This window comes from Macrotis lagotis, chromosome 5 (genome assembly GCF_037893015.1).
Source record: "Macrotis lagotis isolate mMagLag1 chromosome 5, bilby.v1.9.chrom.fasta, whole genome shotgun sequence".
Classification (NCBI taxonomy): Eukaryota; Metazoa; Chordata; class Mammalia; order Peramelemorphia; family Peramelidae; genus Macrotis; species Macrotis lagotis.
In genome coordinates, this window is record NC_133662.1 from 230253663 (window position 1) to 230280479 (window position 26817).

Below are 26817 nucleotides of genomic sequence, written 5' to 3' on the forward strand. Positions count from 1 at the left end.
AAAACTGAATACAGCAAACTTACACAGTATGTGCTTTAGTTAGAAGTTGATTGTATTACATAGGGGTGAATTGGGTAGGGCTATAAAGGCACCATCTGGTTAAATCAGAAGGTTTCTTGGGGATCCAGAATGCAAATTATTTGCTCACTGGAAAGGTCAGTTCCCCTGGGTCTAAAGACAGAACTGAGCAACACCCTTCTGCTCAAGTCATTCTTGACAGGATCACAAAACCAAGGAAGAATTAGAGGAAGAAGCAGGAGGGGGATGGGGTGCTATGTGTGAAGAGAACCCCAAATTGCAGTAACTAAGCTTTAGGATGAGACTCTCATCCAGGTGGTTTAAAAGGAATGGAGGGTGAGCAGGTCAGCCTCTGGTCAATAGCTCTGATTCCCAAATACAGAGAGATCTTTGGGATAATGATTCTATTTTGGATATGAATGCTAGTTGTAGTTATGGGAATTTATTCTCTCTCTCTCATTCTCCAAAGCTTCCCCTGACCCCCTCTTCTCTTGCTAAGCAGATCAATGCCTCAATTGAGGCAGGTAGCATGTACTGGCTACTGTTATTCATCTTCTTCCAATTCCATCTGAAGGAAAATCCCTGAAATAGAGAGAAGAGCAAGTCAATGCTGGTCAAGGTTTGGCTTCTGGATTCTATTTTCAGTATAGTCTATTTATTGTTTCCAGAGTCCATGAATAAACTTTGATCCCAGACTGTCCCCTCTAAATCTGCACCAGACCTTCCCCCACACCTTCCTCCATCCCCAACATCATCATTATTGCCATCATCTCTGTAATTATTCCTGAATCCTTCCCTAACCCTAACACATATTCAGTTGTGTCTTCAGTCCTTAGAGAGACTCCTAGAATGTCAGAGCTAGAAGGGACTTTATCAGAATGAGGTCAAGAAATTAAAACTCATTTTAAGATCAGCCTATCCTTCGAAAAAAATTTGTTTGCTTTGGCTGTAAAAGTCCTGGACCATGAATCAGTCAATAAATATTTATTAAGAACTTACTATATGGCTTATATAAGGAAAGATAAAAGAGAATCCCTGCCCTCAAGCGGCTTATAATCTAACAAGAGAGACAACAAAGAAAAAAACCACATTTAAATAAGCTCTACCCAGAATAAATGGGAGATCATTAACAGAGGAAAGACACTGGAATGAAGAGGGATCAGGCAAAGCTTCTTGTAAATGGGACATTTTAGAGGGAATTTGAAGGGAGTTAGAAAAGGCAGGAGGTGAGAATAGGAAAGAGCTCTGCTCCAGATCTTTCTCTGTCTGCCTCATTTTATGATTTTAGATAAGTAACTTGATTTTCTCACTTGTTTCCCCTTGGTAAAAATGAAGTTCTAAGGTCCCTTGTTCTCCCCCTTTTAGAATAGAAGACCCTTAATCAAGGACTCTCGTTTGGCTGAGCTGAGTAATCTTGCTCCTAAGGGGAGAGTGCCTCCATTCTGGATTAACTGGTCTATCTTCTCTGTGCACTTTTTTCTAATTTCTACTTTGCTACAATTTGGATAAATGGGTTTCTTTGCTGAAAAAAAAAGAATGTAAGCAACTTGAGGGCAGGGATGTTTTCACTCTTGTCTTTTTGTCTTCAGCAATTCTAACAGTGTTTACCAATCATATTGAATAACAGAATATAATAGCAGAATATAAACTAAACAAAGACACAGCACATTCTAAAATCCAGATGGAAATAGATCTTGGATTATATGTAGTAGATTTTGGTTGGGGTTCAATTTTGTGATTTCATCAGTATAGGAAATGACTTCAACTAATGCATGTGGGCATTTTATTGTGAAAGTTCATCTGAGGGAGATTCCTGAGGCTACTCAAAAGCCAGGTGACTTGTCTAGGCTCATGTATCCATAGAGATGGAACTTGAGTCTCAGTCTCTCTCTTTTGGAGCACACAGTGTTACTCTGGACTTACTAAATATAAGAGAATTAGAGAGGGAGGATGTGAAAATTGGGGAGGAGATGGATCAGAAAAGGTTTTTGTAGAGAAGGTATTGCTTAACTTTCATTTTAAGGCAGAGAGATTCTTTGAGCTAGTGGCAAAGATGGTAGAGATAGAGGGCACTTTGGGAAGAGCAGAGATAGGACCAGTTTGGCTGGTTCTTAGAATACAGGAGGGATAGTCATGTACAATGAGACCTGAAAGAAAGTTAAGGCCAGGTTGTAAAGGGCTTTAAAATCTAAACAGAGGCAAAATCCTAGAAACAAAAGGGAGCCAGAGAAGGCTGTTAAGTGAGGGAATGACATGGTTAGATCTGCACTTAATGAAAATCACTTTGAAGAAAGATTGAAGGATGGACTAGAGTGAGGAGAAACTTGAAGTAGTGAGAGCAGCTAATTAAAAGGCTGTTGGGGTCATCTAGGCAAGAGTCGATTTGAGAGAATGAACTCAGATTGGTGACATTATGAGTGGAGAGAAGGGGTTGGATGGGAGAGATACTGTGGAGAGAGAAATGATAACATTTGCCAGCTGGTAATCAGGTATGTTGGGTAGGGAGTTGAGGATAATTCTGATCTTAGGAATGCCTGCCCCATTGTCTCCCCATCCCTTCCTTAGGATAATAAATTCATATCTGAAGAGCTTGATCAAGGATGAGAATGGTTCAATGATTTGCTGAAGGTAACACAGGCACAGGTGATGAGAGGCAGAGACCACCAGAATCACACTCAGGAGATTTCCTAGACCAAATCCAGCAGCCTGCCCACTGCACCTATCCCATGACCCTCTCTCCTGGTGTCCCCAGGAAAGGCCCTGTCCTTCAGAAAGGTCTTTCAGACATATCTCTTCTTGCTATAGTGCGAGCCCTTTTCTTCATGTATTCCCCTGCCCTTGATGGATTCTGCTGAGCTGTCCAACACAGAAAGAGCTCTAGAAAGGCTTTAGGTCCCAGTGCCCTTGTCTGAGTTACAACATCCCTAAAGGATACTCCAGACTGCTTGTGGCTTGATAATGATGATACTTGTCCTTTATTATCCAAGAAGACCATGACATCAGAGAGGTGATGCCATGACATGCACATTGGATTTAGTGAGGGCCGGCTTTGCTAAATCACCAGTCTCATTGCTCCTCCAGTCATTTGGGTCCAGTGACTGATATGAATCAGGATGACTGGAGATGGCCCTAGATATGAGACAATCAGGATTAAGTGACTTGCTCAAGGTCTCTCTGTTAGTAAGTATCAAGTGTTTTAGCATTTGAATCCAGGTCCCTCTGATTTGAAGGATGGCACTCCATCCACTGCACCACCTCGCTTACTCCTTCTAGCTCAGTCCCAAACAGGAGGAAGGTGAGAAGTAAGAAGTAAGAGAGATTGAACTGGCACCCAAGATGAGACACTGCTGATATTCCCTTTACCTGAAGCCTTGGCAAAGAACACCTGCTCATCAAGACTCTGGGCAATGCAGGAGAGAAAAATCTTCTGGTCCTCTATCTTTTCTACCTCAACCTTCAGCATGGCCACAGAGCCCAAGGGGATTAGACTGGGAACAGAGGTAAAGATTAGTCATCCCTATGCTTCCAGGACCTCCAGTTCTAAGTTCCCTAGGCCCTGGATGGGGCTATACTCTGGAGTCAAGGACTTGATTTCTTAGGACAGAGAGATCCTTTGGGGTTAATCAGGACCTTTTCTCCTGATGTTTCCAACTGATCTCCCAGTTCTTCCCTCAAGTGACCTTCTCCTTCCCAATTTTACCAACCTCAATCTTTTTGTTCTGGGAGTGCCTTCGGTCTGACTCTGGCTTTTGAGAGAGCAGATGCTTATCCCAAGCTGATCTTTCCTCACTTTTTCCCCCAAATCTCACATTTACTTAATATTGTTCTTTCCTACTTTGAATAATAATATGTGTTATTATCCTTATTTTACAATTTTGGAATCTGCCTCAGCAGAATAATTTGTTCAAGGCCAATGTCAATGACAGAAGTAAAATGGACCAAAAGATTTGGAATTGGAATGAACCTTGGAGATCTCATGTCTAACCTCCTCAATTTATAGTTGAGAATATTGAGAGCCTCTGAGACATTATGTGACTTTCCCAAGGCCACATAAGTATCAAATAGCAGAGTCAAATTTCATGTTCTTTTTACCACACACTGTTGCTTTCTCAAGCATCCTTAATACTAAGGTGACGATGGAAAGACAGCTGAACCACAGCACCCTCTCCTTCCTAACCCAAGGGTTGGTACTTACTTTTTAAATTTGATGTTGAGACTTAGAGTAAACAATCCATGACCTGACAAGTATGCAGTTTTAGAAAATGTCTCATCCATCAAGGCAATCAAAGCTCCACCATGGATAAATCTGAGGAAGGGATGGGAAGAAGATGAGTTGAAGTTACAGTCAAATGAGCTGTCCAGAACTATTTGAATCTTTTCAGTTTCTACAAATTGCCTTTGTCCAGAAAAAATTGTTTAACAAAGAGTTGAAATCAAAGACAAGTTATTAATGTTAACAGCACTTAGCTTCCTTCAATGAATTCAAGACATCAATTGGGCCCAGAAAACCCACATCCCAGGGTACTAAAAAAATTGATAGGAGTGATTGATGACTTATTATCAATTTTCCTTGAAGGGTCATAGAAAAGTGCCACATGATAAAAGATATACAAATATTGTCTTGATAAAAAATCTCTTTCTATCTCTTTATCTGATTTCTGAATTTAATCACTTGAGGATATCTTTTAATATATGATATTCAGCCCCTTTTATCTATTTGTAAACACATTAGAATCAAGACAGTTTTTCTAAGTAAGAGGATGATCTGGGTGTATTTATAAATAATCAACCAACAAGTATTTATTGCATTAAGAAAGGAGTCAGTGGGGGCAGCTAGGTGGCACAGTAAATGCAGCATCAGCCCTGGAATCAGGAGGACCTGAGTTCAAATCTGAATTCAAACACTTAATAATGATCTGGCTGTGTGACCTTGGGCAAGTCACTTAAATTGCCTTAAATTAAAAAAAAGAATCAAAGAAAGGAGTCAGTGGATAAGAAAAGATTGAAGAAGAAAGACAGAAGGGGAAGATTAAAGGAACAAGATCCTGGAGGAGGAAGGAAGGATGAGATCATAGGCACAAGTGGAGGCTTTAGTCTCAGTAAGGGAAGAGAAGGGAGGGGGGAGGGGGAGGGGGAGGGAGGGAGGGGGAGAGAGAGAGAGAGAGAAAGAGAGAGAGAGAGAGAGAGAGAGAGAGAGAGAGAGAGAGAGAGAGAGAGAAAATGGGTATTTGGGGAAATGGATGATTGAAGTGACTTGAAAGTATAGATTTGGGGAGAAGAGGTGATGGAGGGTCTCATTGGTATTTTTTTAAAATAAATCATGAGGTCCTTGGTTGGTAGGCAAGAGTGAAGGACTGGTATACATAGCTTAAAGAGAGAAAAGAAGATCTGGAACAAATTTTGTGTGGAGCAGAATAGAGAATCAAACACCTTTACTGGCTCCTTATTCCCTAGATGAAAAGATAAAATGCAAATTTAGAACTTCTCACATTAATGCCCTCAATAACTAGGTTAAGCCTAAATTTGGGGGTATGTATGAGGCAAATGGGGTTAAGTGACTTGCCCAAAGTCAAACAACTGGCCTATATCTGAGTGTCTGAAGCTGGATTTGAAGTCAGAGCTTCCTGACTTCAGGGTCACTGCTCTATATACTGGACCATCTATAGGTTCCCAAGCCTATCTTTCTAGCTTGTTTTCTTCTACTCCCCTTCATACACGGGGGTGGGGGTAGGGGTGGGCAACCCCTGCAGATAAGGGACCCACTTTCCTCTAACTGCTGATTCTAACTACCAAATGTAATTGTTGACCCATTACCATGGATAGGCAAGTCAGTCCCCAGACTCTGTCCATCAGATCCCCCAGATCCCAGCCAAGATCCCAGGCCATCATCTTGGGGACTAACCTTTGGGGAGAATGGGGCAGTTATTTCTATAGGTTCAGAAGGTTCAGAAGTTACAGCCTCCTCATCAGTCACGGCTATTAAATACTTAGAAGGTTTAGGACTCCTGTATCCCTGGCATTGCCAAATGGTTCAACATCAGAAGCAGATTTAATTTTATTAGGGGAAATGCCATAAAAAGATGCATTATGACCTCTGTACCCTGAAAACCATGAGACTTCCATTTGACATTTAGCTGAAGCTGTTTGTTGCCTCTCCCATTAGGTGAACTTCTTGAGATTAGGGACTAATTTTGTCTTTCTTTTATATCTGTGCTTAAATAATTTTTTATAGTACATTCTTAATAAATATGCTCTCTTTCTCTTCTCTCCCTTCTTTCATTTCTTTCTCCCTTCTTTCCTCCCTCCTTCTCTTCTCTTTCTTCCTTCCTTTCTTCTTTCCTCCCTCTCCTTCCTTTTTTACCCTTTTTCCTTCAACCCTTCTTTTCTCCCTCCCTTCTTGTTCTCTTTCCTTTCTTCCTCCTTCCTTCCTTTCTTTGATTCTCTTTCCTTCTTTATTTTCTTACTTTGATTCTTTCCTTCTCTAAGTTGGTCTTCCTTCCTTCCTTCTTTCCTTCCTTCCTTCCTTCCTTCCTTCCTTCCTTCCTTCCTTCCTTCCTTCCTTCCTTCCTTCCTTCCTTCCTTCCTTCCTTCCTTCCTTCCTTCCTTCCTTCCTTCCTTCCTTCCTTCCTTCCTTCCTTCCTCCCTCCCTCCCTCCCTTCCTTCCTTCCCTTCTTTAATTCCTTTCCTTCTTTCCTTTTTTCTTTCCTCCATGGTGGGTACTTCAAGTTAAGAAGATTGAGTTCAAATTCTACTTCAGACACTTGCTAGTTGTATGACCCTGAGTATTTCACATAACCTTTCTCAGTCTCAGTTTCCTCATCTATAAAAATGGGGATAATGATAGCAAGGGATTACTGTGGGGATCATGTGGAAATTACATGTGTACAACACTTTGCAAGCCTGAAAGTGTCATATAAATGCTAAAAATTGTCTTTTATTCTTTCATATACTTGATATTCCAGACACATTGAACTATTCCTCAATCCTATGCTGTACTTTCCTGTTTCTCTATTCAAGCAGACAGTCTCCCAAGTCTGGAATACATTTCTTCCTCAACTCTGCCTTTTGAACTCCTCTTCCTTCCAGGCCCAACTCTCCCATGAACTCTTTGATTCAGTTTGATATATAAAGGGTAAACTGGAAATGATCAATAGAATGAAGGCACTAGAATTAAGAGGCAATTTCCTGAAGAAAATGGGGTTTTAACTGATATTTGGAAAGTATCAGAGGTAGGGAACATTCCAGACATGAGAAAGTATCAGAGGTAGGGAACATTCCAGACATGAGAAACACCTGGTGAAAATGTCTGGAAAAGGGAGATAAGTCTTTGCAGCAAATAGACTGGGGCCAGTGGATCTATATGGGAAGGCTGAAGGTGGGGTCAGGATTTGAAGGGTGTTGAGAAAAGGGCTATGTGATCTTTGACTTTTTTATTTCTGCTTCCTAGCAAGGGTCTGGTGCATAACTAATAAAAATCTCTCAATTAAAGTCACCTCTCTTTGCCCCCCCCCCATTTATATGTTCTTATTTTGGCTGTGGGACCTGAGAAGGGGAGAAGTTACATAGACAGTGATTAGGCAGGAATGTGAATAGAATGCCAGTCAATCATCACATTTTTCTTGTCTAGAAGGAGGATCCAATGAGCCACGAGGCCCAGAGTACAGCACTTTTGCAAACCTGAAAGTGTCATAAAATATGCTAGCAATTGTCATTTATTAATGCATATATTTGATATTCCAAACAGATTGGACTATTCCTCACTCTTCTGCTGCAGATTTCTTATGAATTTACCCTGGTATCTTTATGAATCTCTCTCTCTCTCTCTCTCACAAAATAATGTTATAGTATATAGTGTGTAGATGATATATAAAATAAATATACAAGCATAAATATATAAATAAAGTGTGTGATATAAAAAATAAATATATGTAAATAATAAATAATATTTAAAATAAATATATAAAATGTGTATAGAACACACAAAATAATGTATAATGCATATAGACATATTAACATGAAATAAATATGTAACAAACATAATATAGAAAATAAATGAATATAAGTAATATATCCATAAACATATACACATATAATAATATGTATATTTATGAATAGATATTTATTTATTTTTTCTGTTTCTACTGATTATAAAAATGAACTCATGGTCTTGAATATGTGGAAATAGAAGGATGAAGAAAGAGAAAGAGAAAATACTAGACCTGGAATCTATCATCCAGTTTCAGTGGTTAAAGAAGGAGAAGGGGAAGGGGAAAGGTCATCAGGGATCCAGGAGAGCAGATTAATGAGAACCAAGTGATTTAGGACCTGGTTTAGTACCTTGAATAAGTGTTTAGAAATCAGTATAGAAATGAAAAGTGAAAGTCCTGGAAGAATCAGAAATAAAGTTTTCTGGACTGTTTCTAGGAAGGACCTTGATTCTCTGGGAAGTTGAGAGAGGTTAGAACATCCAATACGGGTTCTTTTAAAGAGACACTCTACCCAAGGCCATTGTCTGTTTTCTCATCCTACCTTCTTAGGAAGAGATAATAGAGCCCTAAAAATGGCAATTATTACTATTATTCTTGTAGTAAGAGGCAGTATGTGATAGGGTCTAGAGAGCTGACCTCAAGGGCAGGCAGGCTTGGATTCAAGTCTGGCCTGACACATGATTACTCTATGATCCTGCTGTAAAGAAGTCATTAAACTCTTAGTGCCCCAGGATTAGTATTTCCCAACTTTTTGTTTTGTTTTGTTTTTTGAACCCTTTCTTTTGTTTAGTCATTTCGATGTGTCAAACTCTTTGTGACCCTGTTGGGGTTTTCTTGGCAAATATATTGGAGTGGTTTGCCAATTTCCTTTTCCAATTTATCTGACAAATGAGAAAACAGGCCAGTGGGGTTAAGTGACTTGCCCAGTAAGTGTCTGAGGTCAGGTTTTGGACTCAGAAAGATGAGTCTTCCTGTTTCTAAGTTCAACACTGTATCCACTGTGCCACCTAGCTGCCCTTGAGCCCTTTATACAACAACAAACACAAAAATTTTATGAATGCTCAGAGGATTTAATTCATAATATTCTTTGAAATGTATTCATTAAGGGCTTACAGTAGTGACAATGATAACATGATCATGATGGTTTTGAATTATTGCAAAACTCAGTCTATAATGCTTGAAACATGCATATGTTTGTTCTGGAGGAAAAATATATTTGGATAATTATTTACTCCCTAAAGAGTCATTTAAGAATTTATAGCACCAATTCCTTGAGCCATTGTTGCTGTTTCCTTTGGGGTTTGGGAACCACTGCTTTGGCAACTTTCTAGAATGATGATTTAAATTACAGAGAGGGCTCCAATTTGCATTGGGTGAGGTTTCATCCCTGGGGAGTTCCCTCTCACAAGTCCAATACCCATTTCCATCTTTATCCTAGTAAAATGTTGTCAGAATGAAGCCCAGCCTCCTCTTCCCTCTTCTAGTCCATGTCTAGTGCCTTCAGAGAGGAATGAAGTTGGGCCAGGATGATTGAATTCCATCTAATATACATTAAGTAGTCAGGATGCTCAGAGGATAAGGGTTAGGAAAGGTATAAAGATAACTGAGTTTGAGTCTCTGCCTTCAAGAATCTTACAGCCTATGAATGAATACAAAAGAATAGGAATATTCAAATAAATATGATAAAAAACGAATCAGGAAAAGTATATGAGAATAGTATAGAGTGCTATGAAGTTTTCAATTAAGGGAACCAGGAATGGATCCATGGAGAAGGTAGCCTGGATTGGGTCTTGAAAGCTGTATAGGATTTTGGATGAGGCTTGGACGAGTAGGGCAATCTAGGTATTCCTATACCTGTTGTTGCTGTTCAGTCATGTCTGTCTCAGTGTGATACCATTTGGGGTTTTCTTGGTAGAGATACTGGAGTGATTTACCATTTCCTTTTTCAGTTCATTTTATAGATGAGGAAACTGAGGCATGAAAGTCTCCAGCATGAACCAAGGTAAAGAAGGGCAGAGATCCCTGGACAAACCTGGATAGTCCAATTTGTTTGCAGCATTAAATAAAATGGAAGAAGTTAATGTCTTATAGTTTCCCTTGGTAATAATAATGATAATAATAATAATAATAATAATAATAATAATAATAATAATAGCATTTATAAGGTGTTTCCTATCTGCCTCTGCTAAGGATAACTCATTTGATCCTCACAAAAACCTCGTAAAATTGATGCAATAATTATCCCTATTTTACAGTTGAGGAAACAGAGACAAACTGAGATTAAGTGACTTGCCCAAGGACACATAGCTTGAAAGTATGCCAGGCTGGATTTAGATTCTGGGTTTCTTGATTTTAGGTCCAGTGTTCTAATCACTAGTACTTTGTACAAAATAAGTCATTAATACATGTTTGCTGAATGAATGTTGAATGACTTCTTGATCCCATTAACTCTTAAGGAGTATCTTTTTTGTCTCTACTGAGCCCGCCTGTCCTCAAAAACAACTGAGAGGGGCAGCTAGGTGGTGCAGTGGATAGAGCACCGGCCCTGGAGTCAGGAGTACCTGGGTTCAAATCCAGCCTCAGACACTTAATAATTACCTAGCTGTGTGGCCTTGGGCAAGCCACTTAACCCCATTGCCTTGTAAAATCAAAAAAACAAAAACTCACTTAAAAACAACTGAGAATAGTGTAGTCTCTTTATTCTAGTTATACTCATTTTCTTACCCTGGAGGACCTTCTAGGTAGGGACCTGGTTGGAACAGGCAGATTGACTTCTTCTTGGATGGATGGAAAAAAATGACATACTCATAGCCTTGTCCCTCCTTTTCAATGCACCTGGTAAAAATGCGGTAGTCTTCTTTGTCTGGGAAAGGAGAAATGTGAAAGGGACATAGAGAAAAGGGGGAAAAAGATATTTCTGTGAGGTTAGGGGCAAGGTATGGAATTCAGTCATTCACAATGTGGGTGATGTTCTATATTAGAGGTTCTTACACTTGGGATCTCTAACCCTCCCCCAAAGAGTTCAGGAATAGATTTTGGAGGTCTCTAAACGTGTTTGGAAAATAAATTACATTTTTATTTTTAACTGAAATTTAGAAATTTTTCCAGTTATGAATTAAAAAGATAATTTCTGAGAATGGATCCATAAATTTCATCAAATTGCAAAAGATATCTCTGAGACACAAGAAAGTTTAGGAGCCCCTGCTCTATGTGCATATAGAATCCTGGAACAATTTTTGAAAAACCCTCAGGCTGATAGGAGAAACATGATCTGTGGCCTTGGTAAGCATCTTGGATTGTAGAATTGAAGGCTGGAGAAGAATTTAGAAATCATCTAATCTAGAGAAACTTTGTAATGTTCCCAATATTATGCAAATGACAGCTAAGAATTGAAATTTGATCCTTGTAACTCTTGCTATTATATGGTGGAAAGAGGCCCCCAGAAAATTGATTAGGACTTGGGAATGGCCACTGCCCATGGAATCTCTGTTCTGATGCTCAATACCTAGAAATCTCAGTTTGATGGGAGCAAATGAAATACTTGTAAGGAAAGAGGCTATAAAAGGCTTATAAAGGAACATAATTCAGGGTTTTTTTGTTTTTTTTTTTTAGGTTTTTGCAAGGCAAATGGGGTTAAGTGGCTTGCCCAAGGCCACACAGCTAGGTAATGATTAAGTGTCTGAGACCGGATTTGAACCCAGGTACTCCTGACTCCAAGGCCGGTGCTTTATCCACTACGCCACCTAGCTGCCCCTAGGAACATAATTCAGAATGACATACAACCCATATTCAATCCAATAAGGATTTATTGAGATCCTATTCAATGCCTTGGTTAGTGGAAAATACACCCAACTTGGAGCCAGGAAGAAGTCAGTTCAAGAAGAGGTGGGTGTCTTGGACTGGACTCGGGAAACCTAGGTTGTGGTCCATAGTTTAACATTACATTGCTTTGTGACCTTAAAAAAAAGTTACAAGAACTTTCTTTGTAAAATAAATTTTCTTTATTTGTTGATTTAGAATTAATTTCTTTATTTGTAAAATGAGAAGACTGGAAAGCCCTCCTCTAATTCTAATAATTTAAGTTTAATTATTTGGCTGTGTGATCTGGACTAAGTGGTTTAACTAATTTCCTTGAACCTTGATTTTCTCATTTGTCACCTGCAAATATTCATTGATGACTAGCAATCTATCTATCAGTTAATAGAGAAATAAGAGAGTCTGTGTCTGAGGCACAGAAGAGGTTATCCTCTTCTATTCACTCTCCTTCACCCCACACATCTAAGCTATTGTCAAATCTGGTTCCTATGTCTATAACGCCTCTCAAATCCGACTTCTCATTAAAATTGCCCTCTTCACCTCTTACTTTGGTTTACTGCAAGAGAGTCCTAAGTTTTCTTTTTGCCTCAAGTCTTTGCCATTCAACCCATCCTCCACACAAGTTGCCAAAATGATTTTCTCTAAGTTTAGGTCTGACCATTTCATTCCCTTGCTCACCAGATTCTAGTGGCTCCTTATTGTCTCTAGGATGTAATGTAAACTCCTTTGATTGAGATTTAAAAACAATCCCCAGCCTGGCCCCGGCCTATCTTGCCTTGTTACATGTTATTCTTTTTGCTGAAGACCTTGACCAGATTACATTGCTCTTCATGCATAACATCTTTTATCCAATCTTTGATCTCCATAAATTTGTCCTGCTTATCATTCCTGTCTGGAACATGCCCTCTCCTTCTTCCCCTTCGCATCATATAATACTGACTTCCTTCAAGATTTAGTTCAAGCCTATAATTTTAACCTCCCCATCAAGAGTGCTCTTCATGTTTAAACTTGCTCATAGCAGTTTTGTGTATTTTCATATGCATGTATTATCTTCCTGGATAGAATGAAGCTCTGTGAGAGAAGGGACTATCTAATTTTTGGTTTTGTATTATTCCTAGCACCTAGGACCTGGTAATTAATTGGGGTCTAATAAAAACTGTGCCTTGATTGATTGCCCAGGTTTTGACAACTAATAAACATCCAAAATAAAATTTGTATCCGAATTCTGATTCCAAGTGTCATGATGCCTATCTACCTGTCATAATACCAGTACACTTACCCCAAGGGGATTGCTACAAAGATATGGGCAAGCAGTGATCCTGGACTTGGGAGACCTAAATTCAAATCTAGTCCTTAGAATTTTACTACCTATGTGATCTGCTGGCTTAGTTTCATCAACTATAAATGGTAATAGTAATGGCATGTTCTCTTTATGGAGTTGTGGGGATTAAATGAAATAATATTAGCAGAGTATCTGGCATATAGTAGGTACTCTATAAATATTTGTTTTCTTTTCTACTCCCTTGTCAAATAATTTCTAATCCTAAAGATGTAAGTGTAAGGTGGCAATCCATAGGCCACCATGATGTGACCAGAGGGGAACAGCTTTAAGCAGGAGAATTCTTGTGAGTGAGGAGAGATGGAAATTTGGAAAGGAGGGATTGATGTTAAGGAACAGGAATAGTACTTTTCTTGTAGGGAGGGAGAGATGCAGATCTTGCAGAAACATGCCTACCCAAAGGCTAAGGAGGGACTGTTTGGGGTGTTCTCTTTTGGGAGAGGAAAGAAAATGTGACTTTTTTTTCTAAACTTGGGACCTGAGAAGTTTGAAAAACTAACTTCCTCTGACCATCTTAGAGCTATAAGAAATTTAAGTTAGTTTGAAAGTAGAATTTTAAAAAAAATTTATTTATTTAAGGCAATGGGGTTTGAGGTCACATTTGAACTCAGGTCCTCCTGACTCCAGGGTCAATACTCTGGCCACTACACCACCTCATTGCCCCCTTGAAAGTAAAATCTTTAACTTAAATACAGGTCATATTTTGCATAATGTTTTCAAGTTCAGAAAGTGCTATTCTGACAATAACTGAGCTGGGTCACAGCTTTTAGAGTTGGGAAGCACTTTGATTGTGGATTGTTTAGTTGCTGTTTTGCAGTTGTTCAGTCCAATTTTCTTTTGACCCCATTTGGGGTTTCCTTGGCAAAGATACTGGCATTTTGTCATTTCCTTCTCCAGCTCATTTTACAGATGAAGAAACTGAATCAAACAGGATTAAGTGATTTACTAGGGTCACACATTTGAAAGTATCTGAGGGTAGATTTAAACTCAAGAACTTCAGTCTTCCTGAATGCAGGTCTGGCACTCTCTATTCCACCTCTTACTTGCTCTTTTAGGAGTTCCCTAAAGTTCACCTTCCACCCATTTTGCCGAGAGGAAAGCTGAGAGTCTCAGAGTTTCAGTGAAGAGGCAATGTTTGAACCTCTACACGTTGTTCTTTTTGTTGCAGTCCCAGTGCCTAGAGTCCTTGGGTCAAAGGTTGAGTTACCCTCTGAGGGAAAAAAAGCTAGCTTTGTCAGGACAGAGAGAGATGAAATCACTCAACTTCCATTTCAATTTAAAGGGGAGAAAAAAATAGAGGGCAGGAAAGAGAAGTCAAGAGACTTGTCCAGTGGGGCAAGTATTAGTATTTTTATCTTACAGAGGGGGATACTGGGGTCATATAGGTTTAGTTATTTGCTCTGCATCACATATTCAGGTAGGTGGTAAATTGGATTAGGAGTCAGGAAGACCTAAGTTGGAAGCCTGTGTCTAGTGACTTTGGATAATTACTATTACTATTAATAAAACAATGGTCATTACTCTGAAGTTTCACTGAAGAACTTGGGAATTGATTGTGTGGCATGGAAGACCCTGGCACAGGACTGTCCAGCTTGGCATGCCTTCATCAGTGAGGGTGCTGCCTTCTATGAGCAAAGCAAAATGAAAACAACTCAAGGGAAATGTGAGGTACACAAGTTTGCCCAACCTGTGGTAGAACATTCTGAGCTCATATTGGTCTGATTAGTCACGGTTGGACACACTGTAACTTGCCTCCAATATAGTGATGTCCTTTTGATGTTCTTCGATAATAAAGGTCAAAAAGCAATTAACCAACCAATCGTTTACCTATACCAGCCCCAGGTTCTTCATCTATAAAAATGAGGATAAAAATAGTACCTATCTCCTAAGTTTGTGATGAGGATCAAATAGGATCATATACATAAAATATTCCATAGATTTTAAAACACTATCTAAATTCTAGCTATCATCCTTATCGTCATTGTCAACATTTTTGTTATCTTGTGGGATCCAAGACTTAGTCCTAGATCTTTTAATTCAAAGAACAATACTCATTCAATTTTGGAAGTGAAATTGTCTTTCTCTTTTCTAAGAGGCTTTTAAAACAGGTATACTTTCTTATAGTTTATGCACAGTTCTGAATGGAGGTAGGGATTTGGGAATGGAAATGGGTGAGGGACTGAAATCATCTTAATCTCTCTGGGAAATAGTAATGCTTATTCCTGAACAGTGGGGTGTATGTGTGTTTGTGTGTGTATGTGTGTGTGTAGTGTGTTTGAGTATGGTGAGTATGTATGTGGTATGTGTATGGTATGTGTGTGATGTGTGTATGTATGGTCTGTGTGTGTATGTGTGTGTGTGTGTGTGTGAAGTGGCACGAATGAGGTCAGACCTTACCTGATGTGGCCATAAATCCAGCTGGTAGCTTCAGCCCTTGAATGTGTTCACTATTGCTCTTGAAGGAAGGAAGTTTGATCCAGTCCTCATCCTTAGTCTTTTCTAGAAACTCATTATAGGAGCGCATCATATCAGGGCTCCAACTGGCATTGGGAAGGGCATAATCCTTCATGTCTGTATGTTTTTGACAGAACCTGGAAACCTAGAGAGAAGAGAATTTCAGCATAGTATGAACTCCTGAAAAAAAAAGACCAGGTCGATGCCTTGGAGCTTGGGTCAGTTAGAAGAATCAATTTCTAAATTCTTTGACCACTTGAAATCACCACCAGAAACCAGTATAGATTATGGAATCCTAGGTCACCTTCCACCCATTTTGCCGAGAGGAAAGCTGAGAGTCTCAGAGTTTCAGTGAAGAGGCAATGTTTGAACCTCTACACGTTCTTTTTGTTGCAGTCCCAGTGCCTAGAGTCCTTGGGTCAAAGGTTGAGTTACCCTCTGAGGGAAAAAAAGCTAGCTTTGTCAGGACAGAGAGAGATGAAATCACTCAACTTCCATTTTTCTAAGGGTTATTACCATTCCAGGTTCAGGGGAGGCCTCCCTGCTCAGTTCTGGCTGGCTGTTTATCACTTCGTGGCTCTTCCTGGGAGGTACAGTAACTCCCTTTGAAATAAAAGCTTTCCCTACAAAATGAATCCAATGCCAGGGACCTGGGACAGTATGTTCATATCTAACTGTGTACATCTCCCTGAGGGAGAAAGCTTGGTCCTATGGGGGGGTCCTTTTCACATTGCTGACCAGAGAATAGTTGGAGTCAGTATAGCAGCATAAGCCACCCAGTATCATGAAAAATATAAAAATCAGAATTCTTATTTTGTAATAAACCCAAAGCTTCTGGAGAGCTAGCTTTCTTTTCACTTTTCCTAGGATGTTACAACTAGAGAGCCAGACCTGGAGTTGGGAAGGTCTGAGGTCAAATCTAGTTTCAGACACATGGTCAAGTAAACTCCACCTCTCCCAGCATCAGTTTCCTGGATTATAAAATGAGAATAATAATAGCTTCTGCTTCACTGGATTGTAGTAAGGATCAAATGATTATTCTGCAAAACTAAGATTGTTATGGAAATGTTAACTCCTGGGGTGTCTAGGTGGCGTAGTGGATAACACACATACACACACACACACACACACACACACACACACACACACACACACACACACACACACACACACACACTTTTTATCCATTTACCCTTTAGGGCTCCTAGACTGGTAAAGAGTTAAGAAAAAACCCTTCGATAGGGAAGAGAATTACAGAGTTGTTCCCTGCTCTAGCACCTCCCTTCTATTTCACTGTTGCTACCTCTATTATGACTAATACACTTGGGCAACTCTTTTATGAGATTTCTATCCTGTGTAACAATACATTAAAATCTCTGTGAGATGGGGATGGCTAAGTGGTACAGTGGATAAAGCACTGGCCCTGGAGTCAGGAGTACCTGGGTTCAAATCCGGTCTCAGACACTTAATAATTACCTAGCCGTGTGGCCTTGGGCAAGCCACTTAACCCCGTTTGCCTTGCAAAAACCTAAAAAAAAAAAAAAAAGAGAAGAAGGCCAACCTCTGCATGTTATAGATGAAGAAACTGAGGCCAAGGTTTTGTTGACTTGTCCCACTTCTTACACTGGGTAAGTTGAGAGCCAAAGCTAGAATGAGGTCCAATGTTCTTCGCCCTGTACTATTTATTCACAGGCTCAATTTTTATTCATTGACTCAATTTATCAAGAAGCCAGGCACTATGTGCCTGGAATTAAAGTAAAAAGACAAATACAAAACTGAGATAGTCCTTGCCCTCAAGAACCTTTTATTCTTCAGAGGAAATACGACAGGTACAGAGCAAGGAATAAGTTAATTCAGTATATATAGAAATGATTTTCATATATTACACAGAGTGATTTCTGTGTCATAATAACTGGAGAAGAGAGGCTGGTGGGTGGCTAGGTGGCGCAGTGGATAAAGCACCAGCCCTGGAGTCAGGAGGACCTGGGTTCAAATCCGGTCTTAGACACTTAATAATTACCTAGCTGTGTGGCTACTTAACCCCATTTGCCTTGCAAAAAAAAAACCCCTAAAAAATAAAAAAGCAAGTGAGGCTGGTGACTTTGCACAGTTCTCCCTCACTTCAATCCAATTCACCAATCCAATCCAATCACCTCCCCAACGTCATGGTCCTCTTCAAGAATGAAGGACAAACCAGAACAACAGCAACAACATCTGGGAGAATGAGGAAGGGTAGACCTTGAAGTGAAACTTGAAGGGAGTTATGCAACAGCCAACACCATTTATTAAAGAACACAGATTTAGAGCTGCAAGGGGACTAAACTCCTTATTTTAGAGCTGGTGAAACTGAGACTCAGAAAGAAGAAATGATTTGCCCATTGTCAAATAGTTAATAAATATTAGAGTTGGGATTCAAACTCTCCTGACTTGGAGGTTAGCTTTCTTAGCATTATATCACATTGCCTTTCAATTACAAACCCAAGGGAAACCCCAAAGCCAGTGGATTCTAGAGTATCTACCCCACTGAGTCTGAGTTGCCCATGTGTTGAGGGGGAGCTTTGTAGAAAGAGGCCAGTACTCACCAAGGCATCTGTGGATGAACTGAAGTTTGCTCTATGAGCTAATCTGGCAGTGGGTCTATGCAGGATACTCTGGGACTTGAGGCTGGGGGGTCTCAGAAGGTCCTGGCAGGGACCAAACCGTGACACCAGCCAGAGACCTCGTCTCATCATAGTCCTGAGGCAGGTGTACTTTGTCTGCTCACTTGGAACCTGAAAGACCTTCTGCCAAGAGGCTCCAGAGAGAAGCAGGCTCAGAGTTTTTATCAGCTGGGGTTGCTAATGAAATCACTTCCCAGCCAAGTGAAACTCCTGCCAAAAACCTTCAGAAGCGAAGACAAAAGTTTCCACTGCAGAGAGCATGGATTTCATCAGGGGAGCATGTACAATCTTGTTTGATTCAAAGAAAGGAAGAACCCTGGTTATTCTTCCTGATGCACATCATTCCAATGCTTTTTGGAGAAAAATCTCAGAATGATGCAATTCTTTCTAGAGGTGATAAACTTATTTGTTCCGTGTCTCATATCCCAGCGTTTAGGGAAGATGCTTGGGTCATCCTGGGAAAAGTTAATTAGGACTGGGGCTCTGGGGGTGTAGCCTGGATCTGTGGGCACAATTATGTTGCCCAAGTTTTCTCTCATCCTAATTTCAGAAAGGGAAGCAATTGTACTCCAGTCTAATTTAGAGTTACAAACCAATTTCCTCTAATGCCTTTCATAGGTTTCTGTATTGTCCTGGACTGGAACAAAATTCTGGCTGTTCCAGAATTAGTCTAGTGCACGAAAGAGGTGGCGACCTCCTTTATGTTTTGGTTTATATCACTAAGTAGTTAGCCCAAAGCTTTGCACATAAAACTGCAGGGAAGAAAAAAGAAATAAAATTACATGATTATTTTGTTGTATATTTGAAAGGAATAGAAAGTTATGTGTAGTAGATTTAAAGTTTCATGTACAATGACCTTTTTTATTGTACTATATTATAGAAACACTTGTTTTATTCTTGAAATTAAAAATAAAATAAAATAAATTATAGAAATTTTCATGGCCCATATTTACGCATCAATTTATATGCCTTATTACTGCTGAATGAAATAGAGACTGAAATAATGGAGAAGCCTAAGTTCTACCTTGCCAGAAGATTGAAAGAAGTTTGGACAGGACAAAGTCAAGGTCAAAGCAAAATAATTCTTTGTATATTATTTTTATTTCATTTTTCAATTATATACAAAGATAATTTTCAATATTCATCTTTTTTGTAGGCTTTTGAGCTTCATTTTTTTCTCCCTCTCTCCCTTCCCTCCATGCTCCCTAAGACAGCTAGTAATTGGTTATAAGATATATATATATATATATATGTATATATATATATACATATATATATATATATATATATGGACAATCATGTTTAACCTCTTTCCATATTAGGCATATTGTAAAAGAAGAATAAGAACTAAAGGGAAAACAAATCATGAGAAAGACAGGAAAAAAAACCTAAAAGGAGTTTTAAAAAGTGAAAATAGTATGCTTTGGTCTTCATTGGTCTCCATGATTTTTTTTCTTTTTTGGTTGTTGAAGACATTTTCCATCACAAATCTTTTGGAACTGTCTTTGATCACTGAATTGCTGAGAAGAGCTAAGTCCATCATACTTGATCATATCACAAAGAAACAAAATAGCTCTTCAACAGTCCTACAAAATATTTCTTGTTTTGATGTTTAAGTATCAACCTCTTGGGAGAATGTAATAGAGTAACGTGCTATTATTTTATATTTTAATTCTCCAAGCATCTTTATGAGTCTTTGTATTTTAAGCATTTGTTTTATGATTAAGGAACTAGCTATTTAATTTAAAAAGAGAGAGTCGTATAATATTCATTCCACTCTTCTTATCTTTCACCATACTTCATAAAATAAAGCATTGGAGGGGAAGAGTGGCCAAATTAGGCTATGGATTGTAATGGTGTAGGAATAGGACATATTTCTCATACCTAAAAATTCAAACTATGTAAGAAAAAATGATGATTTTCAAAGTGAGAGAAGTAACAAACAGAATGGGGAAACCTTCTCTAGCTTATGTCACTATTCCATGATGAATTGCCATGAACAGGACATCAGATTAAAAAGCAGTGACAGTGAGGAGTTCCACTATGCTATAGACCACAAGTCCATGCCCACTCCATAAGTCCCTGGTTCATAGTTTCCAAGTTTTCATATAATGACCTATGAACTCTATGAAAAGTATGAGTTGAACATAAGTTTTGAACTGGTTGCTATACTGTCTTTATTCCTTTCCCTACGAGTAGAAGGAATAGTCAAGGTGGGATAAGCAAACTCAACTATATGTTTTCTAACATCCTGAGGTTAGATTAGTTTCTGCATATTTGGAAAACTGCCTAGATCTGGGAGAGACTACACATGTTTTACTAAGTATCGCCTTGTTGTTACTGTCTATTGTTTTAATGACTTTTATTGGCCCTATGTCAAGAGTAAGCAAAACATGATGTATCCAAGCATGTCTATCCATTGTGCCAAATTCATGTAACTAGAGTCACTGAAAATATAGCAAATTTATGGAAGAGATGGAGTGACTACCACAAGGGTGGTTAAGAATGGATTCTGATTGAATAAATTAATGATAGCTTGTACTCCTAAGGAGCAAGATATTATGGTAACTCAAAGGGAGGCAGAGCTATGGGGATAGAAGGTTATCGATTTTCTGAGAACCTGTTGGCTACAGCACTCCTAACTGGTATAAAGCATGCTAATTGTGAGAGTATAAGTAGGGTTGATCCATTATCTGGATCTTCTTGTTGAACAGGTTCAGGATAGTGGTTCTCAGTACCACTTGGTAGATGAAAAGAATCACAGTTAATGGCTGAGCCTAGAACTAGAATACAAACATACTGACTTCTTGCCTAATAATTTTCTTTCTTCTATGTTGCCATATGACAAATGGAAGTAAAGTAATACTTTTCTGCATAGCAGGCATGCCAGTGGGATGGAAGGATAAGCGCAAGAATGAAAAGATTGTTGAAAGTGTTGTTTTTGGATGAAGACTTAGAAGTCCTAAACATCCTGGCCATTCATCCATCTTGTTCAGAAATGAATAGGAAGATTTGGGATGGCTTTGTCTGAGAGTACAGTTGACGCATCATAATTCTTTCAGAGTATACAATGAATTCTCTACCCAGACTGAGATGGGGATGGAGAATTTGGTTTTGGGATACTATGATATATGAAGAATGGCTCATCTGGACAGAAATTTAGTTTGAGGGCCAGGATGTTTTATTTTGTTAAGATGTAGATAGATGTGCTAGAGGAAGAAGGAATAATGCATATAAATCCTTCTCCGTAAGTCTGACCTTTTTGAGAATAGTCCTATAAAGCTGCCCTGGAAGAGTTGGAGGACCCAGGAACCACCCAAAAGGGCTTTAGATCAATTAAGAGATCAATCAATCAAGACATCAATCAAGCAAGCAAGGAACACTTATCATCCATCAGAAATGACTGTATGGTCTTGTAGCCCATATGTCTCAATTCTAATCTTAGTAGGGGAAAAAAAGTCAGGGACTATTAGGATGTGAAGAGACACTTGAATTTTGAGGAAGAAAACTTAGGTGGGTTAGTACCCTTTGCCACAAGTTTAAGATGTGCTGGTGTTCTAGGCTGAACCTGACTTAGGCTAATATTCTGGTAATTATGGTTGATATTGGAATATAGGACATCCATAGGTCATTCAACAGTTAATAAAAGATTTATCTCAATATGCCAGGGGAAGACTCTTCAATAAGAAAAGGCATTAAGGATTCCTTGAAGTTACCATTGTAATCAACCAGCTAAACAAGAAACCTCTTTTCCCCAGATCCTTGTAGCTCCTGTCTGGGTCCTCAGGTGGTGGGGAAGGAACATTAGCAGTTTGATCTCCTAGAGCCTTGGGTCAACCAAATCTTAGAGAATGTCTTTCAATACCTTTTAAGAAAAAACAAGCTTAATCTCTATGGGGGGAAGGATTAGGATATTACTTCTTCCACAACTGGATTGTGTGCTGGGAAGTGAGTGGGTCTCTAAGTTGGACTTTAATAGCAGATACTATCATCTTGCAATAGTAGAGGAAGGTAAGAAGATAGTCTTCATCTGTACAGTAAATTTTATCATTTTGCTTGTTCATATTAAATAATTTGGGGGTTCTGCCATATCCAGTGGTTCACAGAGTAGATGGCAGGTGGTTTGAACTACTTGGAGCTATTTATTTTTCTGGGTGATCTCAATGTATCTTGAAAGAATACTGAAAGCATTAGATCAACCAAAAACTCTTCATCTAAAATTGTCAATTAGCAAGTGCCCATTTGTTGAAGTTCTATCAGGTGAAGACAACTGCCTGCTGGGATCTTTCCAGAATCTCCCATTTAACATGGTTGAAAGAGAATTCATGATGTTCCCTTAAACTTGTCTATCCTCCAATCTCTCTATTTCTTTTTTTTAGGTTTTTTTGCAAGGCAATGGGGTTAAGTGGCTTGCCCAAGGCCATACATCTAGGAAATTATTAAGTGTCTGAGGTTGGATTTGAACTCAGGTACTCAGGAACTCAGGGCTGGTGCTCTATCCACTGCACCACCTAGCTTCCCCCTCTATTTCTTTTAATGGTACCACCATCTTGGAAGCTAGATGCTCCAAGACTAAGGTCTTAGAGTTAGGAAGATTTGAGCTTAAACTGGTAAAGTCAAGATTATTATATACTGGATCCACAGAATACTATTCTAACCACCCCTTGCTTTTTTCTCTTCTCACTCAACCCAACCATATTCTCCGATCCTACTCCAATCTCATCCTTTTTCCATGCCTGTGAGATTCTTTCAGTCTTAGTTTTATTGTAAGAAGTGAGTACTGATGTTGAGAAAATAGAAGGACCTGTTAATTTGGCCATTTCTAAAGAATTATTGGGAGCTCAAAATGTTTCTTGTATTCCTTGACTATGTTCAGAGATTTGTGAAGAGTTTTGCCATCATAGCAAGGCTTCCTTATGACTTCAAGTGTGTGTAATCATGAGCAGAAGGATAGAAAGGAATGATCTAGATTTGATCCCTTGATGCTGTTTGGAAATTCCTTGGATGAGAAATATGACCAGATTTTTGAAAACTTGACTTACATAACAGAGCTGGCTTTGGAGGATTCAGATAAGCCTTTTGTGTTAAATACCATCATAAACTTAGATAGGACAGTCTTGTACTATGAGGTAGGTGACAGCAAATGAGTGGAATGAAGTCTTTGAAAAGAATATTGTCTGAGCTGGAAAAGGAAATGGCAAACCATTCCATTATCTTTGCCAAGAAAATCCCAAATGGGGTCATGAGGAGACAGACATGACTGACATAACAACAGAATTATTTAGGAAAGGCTTCATCAAAGAATGTTGAGCTACATTTTAAAGGAGGCACAGTGTTTGGAGGAGTGCTAAACAACAAAACAAAAAAGAAGAGCAAAGAATATTGTATCATATATCAAGGGCTAATGAGCCATTGTGGGTGTCAGGCTGGGGTTAGGATTGGAGTAAGATCAGAAGAGATGGCTAAGTTTGATGAAAGAGGGAAAAGAGCAGGGAGTTTTTATAACAGTATTCCATGGACCCAATGTAACATAATTATGGGCATAAGTATTTTCTGTGTGGTTGCCCTAGCTTTATTTTTCTGTCACAATGTTGGTGTTGGTGTGTGGAATAGATGATTTTTGAAATAGATGAGTCAGTCAACTATGGTAATTGCCAATGATAATGATTCCCAGAAAAGGAAGAACAATTGGTTCAGGAAAAGGCACTGATGAGTGTTTAGATGATGCTGACTTAAGTTCACTCATTGATCCTAATAGACATACTCATGTCTTATTTACTTTTGCCCTAGAAGGTACAATTAGGAAGAAGGGGTGACAGTTGCAAAGAAGCAGATTTCAGTTTGTTGTAAGAAAAAATTGCTTTTGCAACTCTATTCACTCCTCTTCCCCTTGTAGTCTGGCACCAAATATCACCTCAGATGACTCCTAGTTGTCTATATCCCCAATCTCTCCACATAGCCAACTTGCCTGTTGGCTATCTCACTTAGATGTCTGGCAAGAATCTTGAATACAACATGAAAAAGAACCCATCATTTTTTCTTTCTCAACTTGTCCCTCTCCCTAATTTCTCTAATTCTATTAATGGCATCAACTTCTTGGTCACTAGGTAGCACAGTGGATAGTTTTAGATTTGGAATTAGTAAGATTTGAGTTCAAACTTTGTCTCAGACACTTCCTAGATTTGTGACCCTAGCCAATTCACTTAATCTCTCTTAGTATTAGTTTCCTTATTGTGTGTGTGTGTGTGTGTTTTTTTGCAGGGCAATGGAGTTAAATTGCCCAAGATGAGGCAGCTAGGTAATTATTAAGTGACTGAGGCTGGATTTGAACTCATGACTTCCTGATTCCAGGGCCAGTGCTCTTTCCACTGAGCCACCTAGCTGCCCCAGTTTCCTTATCTTAAAATGGTAATTATTTTAAAAATTAATTTATTTATTTAGAATTTTGCAATTTTCCCCCTAATCTCACTTCCCCTCCCCCACAGAAGGCAGTCTGTTAGTCTTTACATTTTTTCTGTGGTATACATTGATCTAAGTTGAATATAATGAGAGAGAAATCATATCCTTTTTTTTAAAAAAAGATTTTATTTATTTTGAGTTTTACAATTTCCCCCTAATCTTACTTCCCTCCCCCCCAACCCTTACAGAAGGCAATTTGCCAGTCTTTACATTGTTTCCATTGTATACATTGATCCAAATTGAGTGTGATGAGAGAGAAATCATATCCTTAAGGAAGAAACGTAAAATATAAGAGATAGCAAGATCAGACAATAAGATATCAGTTTTTTTCCCTAAATTAAAGTTAATAGTCCTTGGTCTTTGTTCAAATTCCACAGTTCTTTCTCTGGATACAGAGGGTATTCTCCATTGCAGATAACCCAAATTGTCCCCGATTGTTGCACTGATGGAATGATTGAATCCATCAAGGTTGATCATTGCCCCCATGTTGCTGTTAGGGTATACAGTGTTTTTCTGGTTCTGCTCATCTCACTCAGCATCAATTCATGCAAATCCCTCCAGGCTTCCCTGAATTCCCATCCCTCCTGGTTTCTAATAGAACAATAGTATTCTACAGTTTGTTAAGCCATTCCCCAATTGATGAACATTCACTCAATTTCCAATTCTTTGCCACCACAAACAGGCTGCTATGAATATTTTTGCGAAGTGATGTTTTGACCGTATTTCATAATCTCTTCAGGGTATAGACCCAGTAGTGATATTGCTGAATCAAAGTGTATGTACATTAAAATGGCAATTATAATAACACCTATTTCACAAATTTGTATGAGGATTAAATGAGATAATGTATTTATTGTGCTTTGCAAACCTTAAAGTACCATAAAAAATGCTAGCTATGATCCTTTCAGTCAGCTGGACTTGTATTTTTTGGAATTAGGGACATCCTGATGGCTTTCTTCAGGTGTTTGAAGGACTTTCAAAGTTACTTTAAAAAAAAGTAAAAGAGACTCCTGCAGGTGATGAGTTACCTCTCACTTAAGGTCTTCAGATAAAGATTAAATGACCACTTAGCTGTCATTTTGTAGAGAGGAATCCTATTCAGATATGAGTTGGCTAAGCAGCTTTTGAGCTTTTTCTTTTCTTTTGTCCTTTTTTCTTTTAATTAAATAATTTTAATTTATTTGTTTAGATTTTTTCAATTCTGAAATTCTGTGAATCTGAAATAACATCATTGATAATAAAAAAATTGGGTTTTCTTCAAATTGCCCCAAAGGTCAATAACTTGTTTTCCATAGCTGTGAGGATAAGGTTTTCACCTAGAATTAGCTGGGCCTGATTCTACTCAGTCCTCTTTTAGGATTGCTTCCAAACTGGAATGAAAAGAGAAACTTATAGTCCATTTAATGTTTTTTTAATTTTAAAATTCAATCTTATTTTACTTTCAGCTTTAAATTCTCTCCCTTCCTCTTCTTTCCCACTCATTGAGAAGGCAAGAAATCATTATAAGAATGTAGTCATAAAAAACCATATTTCTTTATTAGTCATGTTCCAGAAAATAAGAAAAAGAAAGAAAGAGAAGAAAATATTCCTCAGTCTGCATTATGAGGTCATCAGTTCTTTGTATGGAGGGGAATAGTATATTTTATCATGAATGTTCTGGAATTGTAGTTGGTCATTGTATTGATATTAAATCTTTTACAATTGATTATCTTTATAATATTATTATTAAATAAATTGTTCTCACTTCACTTTGCATAAGTTTGACAAAGGCAAAAATATCAGGATGGTCTAGTCTCGGGTTTGAGAATATATGTAAAGGAATTCATAAGAAACTGACTGGCCCAGAAGAATTTGGGGACCAAAAAAAGTGTTTTTCTGTTTAAGGTTATAAAGTAAAGGAATTAAATAGTAATGAAACTTTAGCTAAGTGAAGAGAGTGGTACAATTGGCTGACCAGTAGCAGCCATGGGTGGGGTAGCATGGGGAGTGAACAACAAAGAGAAATTAGGGATAGTTGCAAAGCAACTGGGCTGATAACAGCAGCACCCATCAAGGGTAAGGTCAGGGCTCTTTTTTTTTTAAT

The 26817-nt window shown here is 38.6% G+C and overlaps 1 protein-coding gene across 3 annotated transcripts; it reads right to left on the minus strand.

Annotated features, from left to right (window-relative positions):
• Nucleotides 1-34: 34 nt before the first annotated feature.
• On the minus strand, nt 35-18450 carry THEM5 (thioesterase superfamily member 5). Of its 3 annotated transcripts, none has more exons than XM_074188867.1 (6): nt 18198-18450; nt 15559-15760; nt 10731-10869; nt 4214-4324; nt 3382-3506; nt 35-600 (listed from the first exon to the last, which is right to left on the minus strand). In XM_074188867.1, exons 1-6 carry the CDS (start codon nt 18345-18347, stop codon nt 563-565), a joined length of 765 nt encoding a protein of 254 aa, XP_074044968.1. In that variant the 5' UTR covers nt 18348-18450; the 3' UTR covers nt 35-562. The 3 variants fall into 3 exon arrangements, with proteins under 3 accessions (XP_074044968.1, XP_074044967.1, XP_074044969.1); XM_074188866.1 differs by lacking the exon at nt 18198-18450 and adding an exon at nt 16132-16314; XM_074188868.1 differs by lacking the exons at nt 3382-3506; nt 18198-18450 and adding an exon at nt 16132-16391.
• Between the last annotated feature and the right edge of the window lie 8367 nt (nt 18451-26817).